Source organism: Neoarius graeffei, chromosome 6 (assembly GCF_027579695.1).
Source record: "Neoarius graeffei isolate fNeoGra1 chromosome 6, fNeoGra1.pri, whole genome shotgun sequence".
Lineage (NCBI taxonomy): Eukaryota > Metazoa > Chordata > Actinopteri > Siluriformes > Ariidae > Neoarius > Neoarius graeffei.
In genome coordinates, this window is record NC_083574.1 from 66016674 (window position 1) to 66036331 (window position 19658).

Consider the following 19658-nt stretch of genomic DNA (forward strand, 5'->3'; position numbering starts at 1 on the left):
ATGTTGTCCCGTTCTTGCCTGATGTACAATTTCAGTTGATCAACAGTTTGGGGTCTCCTTTTTGCAGGAGAAGTTCATATTTTGCACTTCATAATGCGCCAAGTGTTTTAAATGGGAGACAGGTCTGAACTGCAGGCAGGCCAGTTTAGCACCCGGACTCTCTTACTATGGAGCCATGCAGTTTTAACATGTGCAGAAAGCAGTTTGGCGTTGTCTTGCTGAAAGAAGGAAGGCCTTCCCTGAAAAAGATTTTGTCTGGATGGCAGCATATTGCTCTGAAATGTGTATATATCATTCAGCATTAATGATGCCTTCCCAGATGTACAAGCTTCCTGTGCACTAATGCACCTTCATACCATCACAGATTCTGGCTTTTAAACTGTGCACTGATGACAAGCTGGATGATCCCTCTCTCCTTTAGCCTGGAGGATGTGATGTCCATGATTTCGAAAAAAAAATTCTAATTTTGATTTGTCAGATCTCGGGATAATTTTCTACTTCATCTCAGTCCATCGTAAAAGAGCTCGGGCCCAGAGAATGTGGCGGTGTTTCTGGATGTTGTTTTATATATGGTTTTAACTTTCATTTGTGGATGCAGTAATGAACTGTTTTCACAGACGATGTGAAAAGTTCTTGAGCACATACAATGTGAAGTGTTCCTGAGCACATACAGTGATTTCCACTACAGACACGTGTCTGTTTTTAATGTAGTGTCGCCTGAAGGCCTGAAGATCACCAGTGTCCAATATCAGTTTTCAGCCTTGTCTATTGCATACAGAGATTCCTCCAGATTCTTATTCTTAAATTGTTGCGCTGTTTGCCCATGTAGTTTTTCAGAGCGGTGAACCCCTCCCCATCTTTACTTCTGAGAGACTTGGCCTCTCTGGGATGCTTTTTTTATACCCAATCATGTTACTGACCTATTGCCAGTTCACCAATATTTTATTTTTTTTAAATTTTTTTTTTTTTTAAAGCACTATATGACTTTTGTTGCCCCATCCCAACTCTTCTGAAACCTGTTGCTGACATCAAATTCAAAATGAGCATATCTTTTTTTTTTTTTTCCAAAAACAATTTCTCAGTTTCAGCAGTTTCTCAATCTTGTAAGTTGCATCCCCAAGCCAACCACACAGCTGTCATAGCAAGCCATGTTAGCCCAACACCTATTTTGTAAATGAGGTAGGAAAGCGAACCCATCAGGCCTTAAACTGACAGTTATTAAAAGAGTGGAAACTCAACCTGCCGACCGAGTCAAGGAGGAGAAAGGCAACCAGGGAGCGGACTCGCAGAAAGCAGAGCCGGTGAGCAGTTAGCATTGTCCAGCAGAGGGGGGAAACTTTAAAATGGAACTAGTGGCTTTAATTTCGAGGGGTCATTGGGATCCGCACCAGTCAGCAGAACGTTAGGTCCAAGCATTAGCAAATCATACAAGCAACGAAAACCACACATCCCAAAATTGGAGAAAAGCAGGAAAACAGTCACTGACCATTTGTATAGTGTTTCTAATAAAGTATTCCCTTAGTGTATAGCTTTGCATAGATGATAGATTAATAGTTTATTTATGTAATAGATTTTTTTATTAGCACAATCGGATTAGTTTTCTGTAAATAAAGCCACTATACAATAATGTTATCACGTGTGTGAGTGTGAGAGAGAGTTAACAGATTAATTTCAGCAAGCAGTTTTGGAGCACGAGCTCACCTATAGAAGATGGAAAGTACTGGATGCAACGAGGGGCATTTTATTGTTTGCGCTTTATTGTTTAGCATTTTGTTTGCACTTCAGATGTACTTTGAAGAATCTCAACCTGAATTTGATTAAACCCTCAGAAGAAATGTCACATCTCATCACACAGTTTCTATGTAACAGACACGCCTGTCTACTAACCAATCCTCATTCACCTGACACCCAGCACCGAGACGTGCAATGCGTAGTTAGATGTGGGAGGATTGCGCACTAGCACATCTGTGTGCTATGTTTACGCATGATCCCCATGTTTGCTTCACAACGCAAATATGCTTTGGCGCAGAAGTATAAATCGGCCTTCATATGCTTCTGTGAAGCTCATTATATTTCATTTGATAATTTACCCTTGGCTAGAGACTTCGTTTATTTCGTCAAATTCTTGAAAGAGTTCAGTGTGTTTTTATTTTTGGGATATCATGACTGTTGTAGTACATTTTTTTTTTTTTTTAAATGTTATTAAACCTCTAGAAATTTTAGATGTATTTTTTATAGATAAAAATGCACATTGTTTTGCAATATTGTACAGAAATAAAATGGAGTCCTTTTAATGAACACAGTATCATGAATGGAATCAAATCATGACTGGAGTATGTCACTACACCCCCAAGTCGTTTGTAATGATTGATAAATTTGGCCCCATGTAAAGCTCATGTTTGAATTCTGGTCCACCTAAAAACATTGGTTTGAGGTTAATTATCAGTGACCTGATGTAGATGGTGTATGTGTAATATGTAAGTGATTTTGAGGTTGGGCATTGAATAACGGGATTAGTTTGAGCCCTTTTTTCTGTTTCAAGTCTTAAAATGGCAATGTATTTACGTGTTTGCAGAGAAAACAATGATTTTTAGATGGACAGATTGAAGGAAGCAAATACAAGTGACTAGAACTCACAAAAAGATGACTTCTTGTGTATGTGAGCAGCTTAAAATGGAGGTCTTCATGCAACTTGTTAAGCAAAAGTAAATTAACATTAAATAGACATCAGAAAACACAGATGTAAACATTTCTAAAAATGTTTGCACAGCAGAACTGAGGTAGAAAAGTACCTGAGGTTTAAAAAAAAAAAGTACCAAAACAAGCCCATAATTGATTGACACAGACTTGAGAATTAAAACCAAATGTGAACATCGTTTGCAGAAATATGGAAATATTTTTGTACTTCTTAAAGGTGCCTGAAGACATTTGTAAATAAATACTCATGTTCTCTTAAATAGATGTTCATCTGTAACTCATTTGCCACTTTGTCTCTACAGAAGCCATAAATTGCCTGATTAGGGCAATCGAGATTTATACAGATATGGTGAGTCTTCACTCAACTTTAACACAACTAAAATTTCATTTTGTTTCTTTTTGAACATAACTGAATTATTTTTTGTTTTTTAGAGAGTTGTTGCTAAGAAATAGCGATCAAATATTTTTTACCCTATGGTCTGGAGTCAACAGAAGAATTGTTCTTGTAACTAGATTTTGAGTTAGCTGACAGAGCTCATCAGTGTTCAATAAGAAATTGAAATGAGGAGAGTTGCTTTTCAACGTGTTTGATCATTTTGACTCTTTAAGACATTTAGCTGATGTGGTGATTAGAAAAAGATTACAAATGACACATTGTACAATGTAATATATATTTATAACATGTAGTTGATTCACCACCAGAGGACATTCTGTTTTTGGACTATGTTGGTTTCACCAAAAAAGATATAACCAGGTTTCTTTGTCAACAAAACATCTTAAAACATTTTGTTTTATTCAGAAATATTTCTTGTATTGTAGGGTCGTTTCACAATTGCAGCAAAGCATCATGTGAGCATTGCAGAGATCTATGAATCCGAGCTAGTCGACATTGATAAGGTAAGATGTTCTGCTTCAGTAGGAGCTTTGTGTGTTCTGGTCATAAGACTGATCTGTATGAATTGTTATGCTAGCAACTGTAGGGGCTAATCCATAGGGCATTTGATCCGTTTCCGACAGATCTAAGGGCGTATTCACACCTACGTTGTTTGGTCCGGACCAAACGAACCAAATTTCCCTTGGTCCGGATCTTTTGGGTTGGTCTGAATACAAACCACCGAACTCTGGTCCGGACCAAACAAGCGGACCGAGACCGAGCTGCAAGGTCGGACTCGGTCCGGACCAAAGGAACTCTGGTGCGGACCTTTTGGAGGTGTGAAAGCAGACCGGACCTAATCCGACAGTTTTGCTTTTTTGTACCTCGGGAGCTTCCATCGTTTGTTGAGCATTATGGGAAACAGAGTCTTGACACTCCACCGCAAAGTGCAAACACTGTTTCGGTTGTCAAGGGAACCTTACAACAGTCGTTCAGTCATTCAGACCAGTGGTAGGCTAGACTACAGAGTACAAAAAAGAGTAGGGGGCAAACGTGGGCCGAGGAAGAAACGCGTACCCTTGTGGATATATGGGCAGATGTCCACATATCTGAGCTTTTGGAGAGAACACAAAAATGCCGACGTGTTTGCTGTATTCAGTGAGAAAATGAAGGAGAAGGGGTTCACGCGCTCCCCAGAACAATGTCGGAAGAAACTCCGTTAGACCTACATTAAAATCAGGGACATTCTTTCAAAAAGTGGTGGTACTAGCGACGCAAAAAAGAAATTCATCTATTACGATGGATAAGGCGAATATCCCGACACATACCTCCTTCATCTTGCGTGAAGAGCCAGAACTGTCACAACATGATGTGTGCTCATCAGCGCTATCCTCCGTAGCTGCCTTGCCCTTTGAAGTCGTCGTTGATAAATTACTTGTACAACAGCATAGTAATCGCACGATTGTGAAAACAGTAAAAACTGGAAAAAACATATAGCTTTGATGACATTAAAAAGAATAACAGCACGGAAAGCCTCCATGACTACTTTTGAACTTAACGCTTTGTGCGCATGTCGTCTCTGACCAATAGCTGAACGATCTCAGGGCGCGTGGCTTTGTTGACAGATTTTGGTCTGCTTACTAAAATGTACAGTGTGAAAGCGAACCGCACCAAAATGAAAAATAAAAAAAAACATTTGGCTCGGACCAAAGCAAGTGAACTATCGAACTATCCTGGTCTGAATACACCCTAATAATACACTTTAACGGTAGTGAGAGGACCCAGGGGTGGTCTATATTTTATACATATTTTTACAGATATTTTGAGTGAGACAGAGTAGATATTACAAATGGCATAGATTATTTGATTTAGGTTTTCATACTTAATTTTATGGTAATTAGTCTTCATGGCTATTGATTGATTTGATATATATAAAGTCAGATTTTCATAGGACTAGAGCTGTGTAATTAGCTGAGTGGTGAGTGTGCTTGCATCGAGAGCATTGTGATAAATGCACATCCCATACTGACCTGTATGGCTAAAAATATGGCGCTTATACAGTGGTGCTTGAAAGTTTGTGAAAAAAGTTTGTGAATTTTCTGTAGGTCTTCATAAATATGACCAAACATTATCAGATTTTCACACAAGTCCTAAAAGTAGATAAAGAGAACTCTAACAAATGAGACAAAAATATTAGACATGGTCATTTTATTTATTCAGGGAAATGATTCCGTATTACATATCTGTAATGGCAAAAGTATGTAAACCTCTAGGCTTAGTAGTTTATTTGAAGGTGAAATTAGTTGGGTGTTTTTAATCAAAGGGATGACAATCAGGTGTGAGTGGGCAGCCTGTTTTATTTAAAGAACAGGGATCTATTAAAGCTTGATCTTCACAACATATTTGTGGAAGTATATCATGGCATGAATGAAGCAGATTTCTGAGCACCTCTGAGAAAGAGCTGTTGATGCTCACCAGGCTGGCAAAGGTTACAGAACAATCTCTAAAAAGTTTGGGCTCCACCAATCCACAGTCAGACATTCAAGAATATTGTTGCCGTCTCCAAGAGCGGTCAACCAACAAAGATCACTCCAAGAAAAAGGTGTGTAATAGTCCATGAGGTTACAAAAGAACCCAGGGTAACACCTATGCAACTAAAGGCTTTCACATTGGTTAATGTTCAAGTCCACCATCAGAAGAACACTCTGCATGGCAGGGTTGCAAGGAGAAAGCCAGTGCCATCCAGAAAAACTTTTGCCCGTCCACAGTTTGCTAAAGCACACATGGACAAGCCAGAAGGCTACTGGAAAAATTTTGTGGACGGATGAGACCAAAATAGAACTTTTTGGTTTAAATGAGAAACGCTATGTTTGGAGAAAGGAAAGCACTGCATTCCAGTAAAAGAACCTTATCTCATCTGTGAAACATGGTAGTATCATGGTTTGGGCCAGGACGGCTTGTCATCATTGATGGAACAACAAATGCTGAATTATACCAGAGGATTCTAGTAGAAAATGTCAGAACAACTGAAAGAGAAAGTGGGTCATGCCGCAAGATAATGACCCTAATATCACAAGTTGTTCTCCCAAAGAATGGTTAAAGAACATTTTAATGTTTTGGAATGGCTAGGTCAAAGTCCTCACCTTAATCCAATAGAAATTTTGTGCAAGCAGTTCATATGAGGAAACCCACCAACATCCTAGAGTTGAAGCTGTTCTTCAACTGGGCCACGATTTCTCCAAGCCGATGTGCAGGACTGATTTTAACAGTTACTGGAAACCTTTTAGTTGCAAATATTGCTGCACAAGGGGGTCTGAAAGCAAAGCTTCACATACTTTTGCCATTTAGAGATATGTAATATTGGAGATGGTTTTGCTCATCAGATTGAAAAAGGTTACGTTGGCAGCTCTTTGAGATCCTTGGAAATCTTTGTTCAGGCCATGATGCACTTCCCAAACGTGTTGTGAAGAGCAGACTTTGATAGATCCCTGTTCTATAGGGTGCCCACTCACACCTGATTGTCATCACTGACTGAAAGCACCGGACTCTAATTTCACTTTCAAATTAAGAAGAAGAACTTTATTCATCACACGCTTGTGAAATTCCTCTCTGCATTTAACCCATCCGAAGCAGTGAACACACACGTGAGCAATGAGCGTGCGCGCACACATATATACCCAGAGCAATGGGCAGCCATGCTAACAGCACCCAGGGAGCAGTTGGGAGTTGGATGCCTCGCTCAAGGGCACCTCAGCCTAAGGTCATCCCATATTAACCTAACCGCATGTCTTTGAAATTAACTGTTAATCCTAGAATTTCACATACTTTTGCCACTACAGATGCACTATATTGCCAAAAGTATTTGCTCACCCATCCAAATTATTGGAATCAGGTGTTCCAATCACTTCCATGGCCACAAGTGTATAAAATCAAGCACCTAGGCATGCAGACTGTTTTTACAGTTTGGAGCTGGCCCCTTCCTCTTCCAACATGACTGTGCACCAGTGCACAAAGCAAGGTCCATAAAAACATGGATGACAGAGTCTGGTGTGGATGAACTTGACTGGCCTGCACAGAGTCCTGACCTCAACCGGATAGAACACCTTTGGGATGAATTAGAGCGGAGACTGAGAGCCAGGCCTTCTCGTCCAACATCAGTGTGTGACCTCACAAATGCGCTTCTGGAAGAATGGTCAAAAATTCCCATAAACACACTCCTAAACCTTGTGCACAGCCTTCCCAGAAGAGTTGAAGCTGTTCTAGCTGCAAAGGGTGGACCGACGTCATATTGAACGCTGTGGATTAGGAATGGGATGTCACTTAAACTCGTATGTGAGTCAAGGCAGGTGAGCGAATACTTTTGGCAATATAGTGTATGTAATATTGGATCATTTTCTTCAATAAATAAATGATCAAGTATAATATCTTTGTCTTGGTTGTTTAATTGGGTTTATCTATCTACCCTTACGACTTGTGTGAAAATCTAATGATGTTTTGGGTTATGTTCGTTTTGTTTTTTTTTGTTTTGTTTTATTTTAAAAGGTTTCATAAACTTTCAAGTACTACTGTACACTCCCCCCCCCCCCCCAGGTATTCCTACACAATGGGTGAAAAAGTATGAGCATAGTACCAACCATTTTGTAAAGCTGTGTGCACAAAAGTGACACACAATTGTGAATTCTTCTCTGTGAACACAAACTTGTGATTGAGCTCCACCCCCAAATAAGTCTAGAATTGGTCCTGAGTGCCCACCTGTCTGTCTGACTGACTGACTGACTGACTGACTGACTGACTGACTGACTGTCATTCATTTATTCATTATGGCCGGGTTCCCTGCCCAAACTGATAACCACATCATTGGTTTTTCTTTGGCTAATCAGACACAAGGCACGCCACAACTTTTGCTGGAGCAATTGGGGGTTAGGTGCCTTGCTCAAGGGCACTTCACCCAGTCCTGCTGGTCCAGGGAATCAAACCAGCAACCTTTTGGTCCCAAAGCAGTTTCTCTAACCATTAGGCCATGGCTTCATGGCTGACTATAGGAGTGAAAATCCTGTTGGATTAATGAACTTTTTATATAACTCATGCACAGGGGGAATGAATGTTTATAGTAATCTGGCAGTCATGACAAATATTTGGAATAAACTGCGACAAGAAAACACAAATTAATGCTCCACCCCCTGTGTACTTGATGTACACAAGTCACATCAGGTGTAAAATATGGTGTTGCAGAGCCATCGTGGCATGCTGCAGTGCTTCCCACGTAACATTGACTCAATAAAAAGTGAGTGATTTCTGCAGTACTGCACTGCCATCACAGTCGCCACCAATTTGGAAACAAGGTGTGCCGCTTTCTTCAAATAGCTAAAATGTCCTTTTTTTTTTTTAATGGGATAAAACGTACGTAAGTGTTTGCCATTGTACATGGAAGAGGCAGCGAGTCATTTTTAAATGGCCAGAAATGAAAGGCACCAATAGTTTTACTGGGCTTAAAGCAACATTATGTCCAAATTTTACCTAAAAATATCAGCTTCAGTGAGAAAACGATGACGAGCCGACAGCAGTGTACACATCCCTGCCAGTGTTATTTTATGAAAGATTGTGACCTAGGCTGTGACCTTATCAGTGGTTATCCCTGTCTCACAGAGATTTGTAGTTTTTCCGGGATGACAAGTCATCTAATCTCAGTCCCATCTCAGGCTAGCATGCAAATCCGTAAATTCATCTCCTGCTAAAACTTTGTCAATCTCATGCCAAATAAACCTTGAAAGCTTGTAACTTTGCATTCTCTGCTAGCTTGGAGTAAATTGCACTGCCCAATGTATGCTGTGTGCAATATGCTATGTTGCCAGCAACCTTTTATTTGATAAGACACATACTCCACGTTCAGATGCTTAGCAAACAATGGATATGGCCTGAAAATGCAAGCACAGTATTTTAGTAAAACAAATGTCATTTCTGTTTTATCTTAGTGTTCATTTCTGATGTCACAATAAATAAAATTATGCTGTAATCCAAGTAAATCCAAGTACAATTTTTCTAACTGCAACTGATGAAGAAATTATCCAAATTGTAATAAAATGTAAAAACAAAACTTCTGCAGACTGGAATGATATAGACATGTTAACAGTAAAGACAGTTATTGAGGGAATTGTGGAACCACTCACCCACATCTGCAATTTATCTTTTCAATTAGGTACATTTCCAGACAAAATGAAAATTGCAAAAGTGATACCATTGTTTAAAACTGGAGATAGACACCATTTCAGAAACTACAGGCCTGTTTCTTTACTCCCTCAATTCTCCAAAATACTCGAAAAACTTTTTTCAGATAGATTGGACAAATTCATTGAAAAACACAACCTCCTTACAGACAGTCAATATGGATTCAGAACGGACAGATCAACATCGATGGCACTAATGGAACTAATAGAGGAAATCACAAAATGTATAGACAATAAAAAAAAAATAGCAATTGGAGTATTTGTGGACCTAAAAAAAGCATTCGATACTATTGATCATAGTATATTATTAAGTAAACTAGAAAAGTGTGGTGTTAGGGGAGTTGGGTGGAGTTGGCTGTCGAGCTATCTAAGAAACAGGCAACAGTTTGTGCAGATAGGTGACCATAAATCTGAATTCATGAACATTACATGCGGGGTACCACAGGGGTCAATATTGGGTCCGAAATTATTCATATTATAGATCAATGACATATGTACAATTTCGCAAGTACTGAAATTTTTGTTTGCAGATGACACCAATATTTTTTGTTCCGGTGAGAATTTGCAGCAGACTTTAGAGATAATCACAACTGAAATAAATAAACTAAAACTATGGGTTGACAAAAATAAATTATCATTAAATCTAAGCAAAACAAAGATTATGTTGTTTGGGAGACACAAAATAGATTGTAATGTAGAATCGATAATAGACAATACTAAGATAGAAATGGTACAGGAAATTAAATTTCTTGGTGTGATTTTGGATCCTAAAGTCTGCTGGAAACCTCATGTAGGATATGTACGAGCAAAACTGGCAAAGTGCTCAGCAATTCTGTGGAAAACAAAATATATTCTTGATAGTAAATCTTTGCATACTCTATATTACTCATTATTTTTGCCATATCTGACTTATTGTGTCGAAGTCTGGGGAAACACTACAAAACCACTCTGCAGCCGATATGTACAATACAGAAAAGAGCAATAAGGACAATAAACAAAACAGGATACAGAGATCACACAAACTCACTATTCATAAAATCACACGTGTTGAAATGTATGGATCTGGTCAAATTCAGAACAGCACAAATAATGTACAAAGCAAGAAATAATCTATTGCCAAAAAATATACAAGGAATGTTTAGTGAGAGAGAGGGGGGATATAATCTAAGGGGAGACCTAAATTTTAAAAAACCAAAGATTCGAACAAATATGAAAAACATGTGCGTATCGAGCTGTGGGGTGACTTGATGGAACAGACTGGAGACAGAAATAAAACAAAGTGCAAATATAAATCTGTTTAAAAAAAGGTACAAAAAAAATTTTAAGTATATTGAAGAGGAAGTATGTTAATGGAGGATGATGAGGGATAAATAGAATAGGGTTGATTTGTTATATTAGAACTAACTTAGTATATGGTATATATTTATTTATGGGGATAGATATCTTCATATTTACAGGGATAGGTATGTAGTAGATATTTATTTTTGTAATTATATATTTATATAGATATTTATGAAGTGTATATATGGTATATATTTTTATAGGTGTATTAATGTAGTTTGGGTTTCGGGGTAGTTAAAAAGGGGTGGGAAATTAAAAAAAAAAAGTATTGTACTTCACTCCTTTTTCGAACAATGCGCGGTGTATTGTAATGTATTAGCTCTTGGTTATTTTATTTATTCTTTTTTTTTGTCACTTTTTTCATTTTCTTTCTTTTGTATGTACAAATAGTTACATACATTTTTATACATGTTCGAAATAAAATAAATTCATTCAAATTCATTCATTCAAAATCCTGCAATATTACTCTACCTTGAGTTGGCATGGTTCTTTGGCTTTTGCCGATTCTGTATCCTTCAACTTGTAAACAAATGCATGTGTATATCTGTCTGTGAGGGGAGCTCAAAGTTCGATTTGCATTTAAAGGGGAACTGAAGTCATTTTTAAACTTGCTTTATTTCTTAATTAACATGTTATTCAATTACGTTCTCGATTTTATTCACCTTATATCGTGGCTTGTATTGGTATTATATTACACTTATCAGCCTTTTCAGTTTTTAGCCGTGTTGAATGTAGTTCGTATGGTCCACAGCAGACGTCACTTATCCGTGGGTCATTCCGTGTGAAATCATCAGGTGCCTTCCAGGTCACCGACTCGGATTCTCATGATTTTTTTTTTTTGCAAGTACCTACATATGTCTGAACACATACAAAATATTTCTGCTTAATTTCAAGTAGCTTTTTAGATATAATATTTTTAAATCAGGGTACCCACAATCCTATTTTTCACCCACGAATGCATTTTGAGCTTTTTTTCATTTTTAAAAGGCATTATCTCAGCTAAAAATGCAGATATAAAGCTCAAATTTGGAATAGACCCTAGTTGGGCACCCCAGATACAGCACTAAATTTCAAAAATGGGATACAGAGCTAATTTTTCATTCTGTAGCATCACAAAAATGGCAGTTTGTCCATTCTCGCAAAAAATTACAAAATTTCAAAGAGCTGTACTAAAGAAGGGATTCAATGGATAATCTTCATGTTGTAGAATACACATATCTGGGGTACTAGTTATGTGTGTAAAACATTGTGGTCATAACTTGAAGGGTTTTTGAATTATTGACTCTTGAAAATCGAACATGATCGTAGAATGTCAAAAATAGGCCTCCAGTCTCTTTGATTTGACCATGTGGGCAAGTGCTCAGCCACTTCATAATTTTTTTTTGTGGAGAGCATATTGATATACCAACTTTGTGTCAAAATTTTTTTTTATCTAGCTCAAATGCCTTCATAGTGAAAAAAATTTGCAAAGTAGGGTACCGTAACATGGCGCGAGCCAATTTTGAACCTGTATTTGCATTTTCAGAAAGCAATATATCAGCTCTGCATGGAAGCATAAAGCTCAAATTTGGTATTTACAATATTTGGCACCCCAAAATAATGGATCAACTTTGAAAGACAGATTACTGAGCTTATTTTTTCTTTCATGGCATCATAAAGTTAGCAATTCAGTCATCAACACAATTTTGTTACAAAGTTTTGAAGAGCTGTACTCCGAGAGTAAATTGAGAGATAATTTTGATATTTCAGAATTTACTTTCTCTAAGTAAAATATATTTATCAGGATGGGGGTTTCTCTCTCAAAGCAGGTGAAATCTTGCATGGTGCAGTAAAGCGTATACTTAGTCTAGTACAGGGGTGTCAAACTCAAATACACAGTGGGCCAAAATTTAAAACTTGAACAAAGTCGCGGGCCAACATTGAACAAATGAGCCTTTTTAATATGGACCCAAACAAGTTTTGCTTTAACATTGAATATGGAACAAGCAACGCTTATTACTATACAATATATAACAATAGTACAGACATGCTAAATCGAATTTCAAATAAAAAAAAAAACATCAATGGCATTAATTTATTAAATGAAATTTAAATAAAAATCGTATGCCTCTTTTCTATTTGCAGCCTTCTGATTTAAATATCAAAATAAACTTTTTCCACAGGCTAATAACTTTAAAAATAAAACAACAATAATAAATCAATCAACTATTCAAGCCCATGCCTTGGAGTAGCAAGAAAAAGTGCATAAAGAAAAAAGGTTAATTATTGCTCAGTTTGCTACACACTGATCTAATCTGATGTGCCCAAGCCAGATACCTGGCATCTCTTCTTGGATGCTAGTTCATCAATGTCTGGGCTCAGGCTCCGAGCTGAGGAAATCCTCAGTATCGAGCGAAGGTGTTCATCAGTCAGACGTCTCCTGTGAGATGTTTTGGTCATCTTCATTGAGGAGAAAAGTTGCTCACATAGATAAGTGCTGCCGAACATGGAGAGCATCTGAGCAGCTTGGGTGCGGAGCTGAGGCATTGGGTCAGGGATGAACTGTGGAAACTGTGCGGCGCCCACAGCATCATACTTTGACTTCAGCGTGCCATTACACTGGAGTTCAATCAGCTCCATTTGGAGGTTGGTTGGTGCGTTTTCCACATCAACTGTGAAGGGATTACTGAGCAGTTCAAACCTCCATTTCCGGACATCAAAGTTGGCAAATCGCCGGCTAAACTCAGCGCCAAGTGCACGGAGCTTTTCAGTAAACTGTGCGCATGGGAACACGGCGGTAGAGATCTGTGTTTTTATGGTTTGGCAGCAGGGAAAATGGCCAAGGTTTCCTTGCAGCATCTGATTCTCCCACAGGTACAGTTTAGTTTTAAAAGCCCTCACTGCAGCGTACATGTCTGTGATGTAGCATGGTGAAAGTTGTAGCGTGAAGTCGCTATGGCAACTGTCCATTTGTTGTTGAACGTTTGGACGTCCTACTGCGTTTCTGGGTCCTGTCCTGATTGACGCGCCAAAACAACAGCAGAGCATTATGGGATTTGTAGTATTAGCGGTGAATGCGCTGTATACACAAATCCAACGAATAGTCATTTGGGATTGCCTCGCGGACCAAATATAATTACACTGCAGGCCAAATTTGGCCCGCATGCCAGAGTTTGACACCCATGGTCTAGTATTATATTAATAGTGCTTAGTTCAGTAGCTAAAACAAGACAATGTATTTTTCTTAATCTGTTCATTTCATTAGAGGCATTAATAGGGCAAGGGAATTGTTATAACAATTTTAGACAAGCTGATCATGAGTCACTGCAGTTTAAAAATAGATCTGATATCAAGAGTCACTGCTCATTGTTTTAAATGTGGCTGCTGATGTAATCAGCTGCTGCACATAAAGAAATTGGAGTCACCTGTTCACTTGCCAGTGTATATATTGTATCGGTGAGGAGTGTATGTATTGCTTTGTTTGGAGTAATTAATTACAGCTTATGCAGTTCTGATTAACAAATAATTATGGAGGAAGAATCAGGAAGTATTGAATTGAAAGAATGCAGTATTGGAAAAAAGTTAGAACAAGAATGTCATAAGAAGACATATACAAGACTGCGTGGTTGTTGCCAGTTATAGGAAACATCATGCAAAGGAATGATGATGAACAGGATGTTTATGTTAACTTTATGAAAGCAGACAGAGGAAACAAATTTTCTTGGCCTCCAGAAAACCAAAAGGATGAGTGCTGGGTGCCATTCTAGCATATTATGTGCCCCGTAGAAGCACCACTGATAGCTGACGCTAGTGGCAGGCGATATAAGCTTGCTGAAACAGACTTAAAAAAAAAGTTAAAGATATTTTCCTGAAATTCAAAAGTTGAAAACTACTGTGAAATTCTTGGAAAAATCTTCCCATTAGACACATGATGTACGCGTGTGTGTGTTTGTGTGTGTGTAATACATATATTGGTATAGAAATATATATAATGAGAGAGAGAGATATAGATCAGTGCTTTGGATATGGATTTGAAGCTGAAGAATTTTAAGTACTGTTAAAAACTTGGTATTTCTGCTGTTTTTTGTAATTATACAAAGTAAATCTGATGATGGTTATTAATGTTTATTTTATGCTAATTGTAGAATAAAAACCCTTTTTACCAGGCATATTGTTTCTATAATATCAATTGAATATTGCGATGACTGAATTGCTAACTTTATGATGCAATGAAAGAAAAAAATAAGCTCAGTAATCTGTCTTTCAAAGTTGATCCATTATTTTGGGGTGCCAAATATTGTAAATACCAAATTTGAGCTTTATGCTTCCATTCAGAGCTGATATATTGCTTTCTGAAAATGCAAATACAGGTTCAAAATTGGTTCGCGCCATGTTATGGTACCCTACTTTGCAAATTTTTTTCACTATGAAGGCATTTGAGCTAGATAAAAAAAAATTTTGACACAAAGTTGGTATATCAATATGCTCTCCACAAAAAAAATTATGAAGTGGCTGAGCACTTGCCCACATGGTCAAATCATAAAGAGACTGGAGGCCTATTTTTGACATTCTGCGATCATGTTCGATTTTCAAGAGTCAATAATTCAAAAACCCTTCAAGTTATGACCACAATGTTTTACACACATAACTAGTACCCCAGATATGTGTATTCTACAACATGAAGATTATCCATTGAATCCCTTCTTTAGTACAGCTCTTTGAAATTTTGTAATTTTTTGCGAGAATGGACAAACTGCCATTTTTGTGATGCTACAGAATGAAAAATTAGCTCTGTATCCCATTTTTGAAATTTAGTGCTGTATCTGGGGTGCCCAACTAGGGTCTATTCCAAATTTGAGCTTTATATCTGCATTTTTAGCTGAGATAATGCCTTTTAAAAATAAAAAAAAGCTCAAAATGCGTTCGCGAGTGTAAAATAGGATTGTGGGTACCCTGATTTAAAAATATTATATCTAAAAAACTACTTGAAATTAAGCAGAAATATTTTGCATGTGTTCATCAGACATACAGTATGTGGGTACTTGTTAAAAAAAAAATCATGAGAATCTGAGTCGGTGACCTGGGAAGATTTTGGAAAATCTGATGATTTCACACGGAATGACCCCCGTGCGATCTTCACGAGACTTGCACGAGACTTCAAATGTGAAGTGTCAGCGCCGCCATTTTGAAAACTGTTTACACAGCAGCCAGATTGCCATATCATTCCAATTTAAATTCATTTTGAGATTTGCCAGCTTCATCAGTGATGGAGTGTCAGTCCTGTGTGCTGTGGCACGTGCACCTGAAGGCGCGCCTCGGGTTGTGTGCGTGCTAAGTAGGGTTGGGCGGTATCCAAATTTTGATACCTTTAAACTGTCTCTGTGTTTTCCCGGGGTATACGGTATTACCGAGAAAAAAATATTTTGTTTCGGCCTACTGTGTAACGTGCGCCTATACCGGCGGACCTTGTCCAGACCTGCGCCTATGCCTCAAATGTACTATTTAAAAGCAGCATAGCGAATTGTGTGCATTGTGGTATGGATTAAGCAGCAAAGCGAATTTTGTGCATTGATGAATGGATTAAGAGAGATTTCAAAGGATCACGCAACTCTTCCTTCATCTTGAAAATAGCATTCAACTGTCGTTTACACATGTCTGCGTTGAAACGCCATTTGCAGCACTATTTCACCTACTCCATCAAAAAAAAGTACACGATGAGCAGGATCATACCCTTTCAAGCATGGGAAATAAAAAAAAAAAGAAAAGAAAAAGAAATCAACCAACACCCAAGTCCGTTTAGACTGCGCGATAAACCATATTCTTCAGCGCAAATGAGGCGAACCTAATTCAAATGCGTGATAGCTGCACAAGGCAAAATCATATGGGCCCACGTCATGCCATGGCGGGGAAATTAATAATCAAATGGCCTTACCTTGCTTAAAACGTTGTCTTGATCACATAACTCCTTACAATTATTCCACTTAAATCCATACGGTTTAACACACCCAACAAAGATAGCAAGCGCATTGCTAATTCCCACCAGAAACCTAACAGTTTACGCTACGATGTTTTCTTCCGTTTCTTCAGTAGATGACATTTCAAACGTTTATTACCCACATCCCAAATGTCATACGTTATATTATTTTACCTTGTTGTTACTCATGTAACCTACTCAAAACACTCAGATTGGAGGTGTTCCCCTCTCGCGCCGTGACCGTCTTCTTACATACTTTACACACAGCTTCATCTGTGTTTGCTGGCTCTCCCTTTTCATTTGGTTTGAAACCAAAATACTGCCACACTGCCGATGTTTTTTTTTTTTTTTTTTTTTTGCCACTAACTCGTTATCTTGACTTGCCATCTTTCAACCGCAGTCTCAGTCTCTTGCGAAGCTTTCTGTCAGACTCCAAATGTCACGCAGGGTTGCCATGGTAACGACATAAACAACTCTGCACGCGATGAGAACTTCTTTAGGAAATTGATAGAATTAGTGAAAATACGATCACACAGTTATTCGGGATGATCTTCAATTTATTATTTTATATTATGACCTCATGTACTCCATATTTATTTAGATATTATGTATTTTTTTAAAATGACGGTAATGAGACCGATACCGTTGGTACTTTTGGGTACCTCGGGATACCTTCTTACCGTAATACTGCCCAACCCTAGTGCTAAGTGGACTACGCCGTGAACAAGGCATACCTGAGCTTAATTAAGGAACTGTGTTTGCCTTTTTTAAGGACTGCTGATGCATTTGCATCGCGAAGTATTATGATACGCATGTACACATTACTGAGCCTTTCTACCCGTTGTCTTGATTTCCTGTTTCACGATCCTTGTGCCTGTTTCTCGTTCTTGTCCTCGCTTAGCCCTTGATGTACTGTTTACGCCTCAACGGACCCTTTTGCCTGTATTTGCCTGCTGTTTTGGATTGTTTGCCTTAAAATTTATTTATTTCTCTGCACTTTATTAAACTGTATACTTCTGCACATACAGCCGCCTCCCTCACGTACGTGACCTGGAGATTATTCCATACGACTTCAAACCAACGTGGAGTAGAGAAGAGTTGGAAAGACGACAGGATAAGGACTTGCTGGTGTTTACGTCATTACTGTCACACAATTAAAACGTGCCAGATCAGGCGGCTGGTGGGTTTTCAAAATAATAAATACATATATATTTTTGTGATATATACATATTATACTGAGCGTATTTCCCACATAATCCTCACTAAGGTGTCGAACAGCACTACAAAATGGCGTCCACACTATATAGTGCTCTATATAGTGAGTAGGGAGCAATTTCGGACACGGAAAACTTCCGGTTTGATTACGTCAGCATTGGAAGGAGGGCACGTGCGTCTTTTGACAATATTGGCAGATGTTGGTCACTTTGATTTCCGCTGTATGTTTTACTTCCATCCTACAGTGTCTCGCACAGGTCTTAGCGATTTTCGTTTACAGCCATTGCTTTGACATATGGACTGATATATTACGTAGCATATTTCAAACACTCATAACTTGCTGTAGTAGTGACAAAATGGCTGTCAGAAATGCATTCCTACATTTTATAAAATGAGAAATAGAATTTTGATGATAAATTTGCCTTCAGTTCTCCTTTAAGACTGTGGAATAAAAGTGAATTACGCTCCAACAACCGGGGGAGCCCAGGAGCAAAAATGTCAATTCTTGCAGAATGTTGCTTTAAGTGTCAGTTGTAAATGCCAAAAAAAAACAACCCAGAAACAACTGAGCAACTTTCACCAGCGTTCACATATGTTTACAAACATCAGTTAACATTTAGTTATTTTTTTCAGGCTATAGCACACTATGAGCAAGCAGCTGATTACTACAAAGGAGAGGAGTCCACAAGGTTAGTGCACACTCGTTTGGGACTCACTATTTATTGCTGAGCCATATATAAGGCTTAGCATTATACAGACGCTTATTTGTATTTAGTATAAATATACAGGGGATTTGATAGAAAATCACACACGCTGGTTGGTCAAGAAATTCGGACCATTTCTCAATAATCACCTCGAACGATACGGCAAAATGGCAGCCAATCACTTTGTCACCATAAGTGAGGAAGAATTGCAAATTATGAAAGAAAATGCTGTTCTGAAAAACGCTAAACATGCTATGAAGCTTGGTTTAAAACTATTCAAAGGTAAGGTGGAATTGTGATTTACAACCCCAATTCCAAAAAAATTGGGACAAAGTACAAATTGTAAGTAAAAACGGAATGCAATGATGTGGAAGTTTCAAAATTCCATATTTTATTCAGAATAGAACATAGATGACACATCAAATGTTTAAAATGAGAAAAATTAGGTGATTTTTTTTTTTTTTTAATTTCATGACAACACCACATCTCAAAGTTGGGACCAGGCCATGTTTACCACTGTGAGACATCCCCTTTTCTCTTTACAACAGTCTGTAAATGTCTGGGGACTGAGGAGACAAGTTGCTCAAGTTTAGGGATAGGAATGTTAACCCATTCTTGTCTAACGTAGGATTCTAGTTGCTCAACTGTCTTAGGTCTTTTTTGTCGTATCTTCCGTTTTATGATGCGCCAAATATTTTCTATGGGTGAAAGATCTGGACTGCAGGCTGGCGAGTTTAGTACCCGGACCCTTCTACGCAGCCATGATGCTGTAATTGATGCAGTATGTGGTTTGGCATTGTCATGTTGGAAAATGCAAGGTCTTCCCTGAAAGAGACGTCGTCTGGATGGGAGCATATGTTGTTCTAGAACCTGGATGTACCTTTCAGCATTGATGGTGTCTTTCCAGATGTGTAAGCTGCCCATGCCACACGCACTAATGCAACCCCATACCATCAGAGATGCAGGCCTCTGAACTGAGCGCTGATAACAACTTGGGTCGTCCTTCTCCTCTTTAGTCCGAATGACACGGCGTACCTGATTTCCATAAAGAACTTCAAACTTTGATTCGTCTGACCACAGAACAGTTTTCCACTTTGCCACAGTCCATTTTAAATGAGCCTTGGCCCAGAGAAGACGTCTGCGCTTCTGGA

General features: G+C 38.3%; 1 protein-coding gene across 1 annotated transcript in view; it reads left to right on the top strand.

Annotated features, from left to right (window-relative positions):
- Positions 1 to 19658, top strand: part of napab (N-ethylmaleimide-sensitive factor attachment protein, alpha b) — an 87459-nt gene that overhangs the window by 45155 nt on the left and 22646 nt on the right. The window contains exons 4-6 of the mRNA XM_060923996.1: positions 3000 to 3046; positions 3517 to 3594; positions 18437 to 18492. Of these exons, the coding sequence (XP_060779979.1) occupies positions 3000 to 3046; positions 3517 to 3594; positions 18437 to 18492 (181 nt within the window). The remainder of the gene's footprint in view (positions 1 to 2999; positions 3047 to 3516; positions 3595 to 18436; positions 18493 to 19658) is intronic.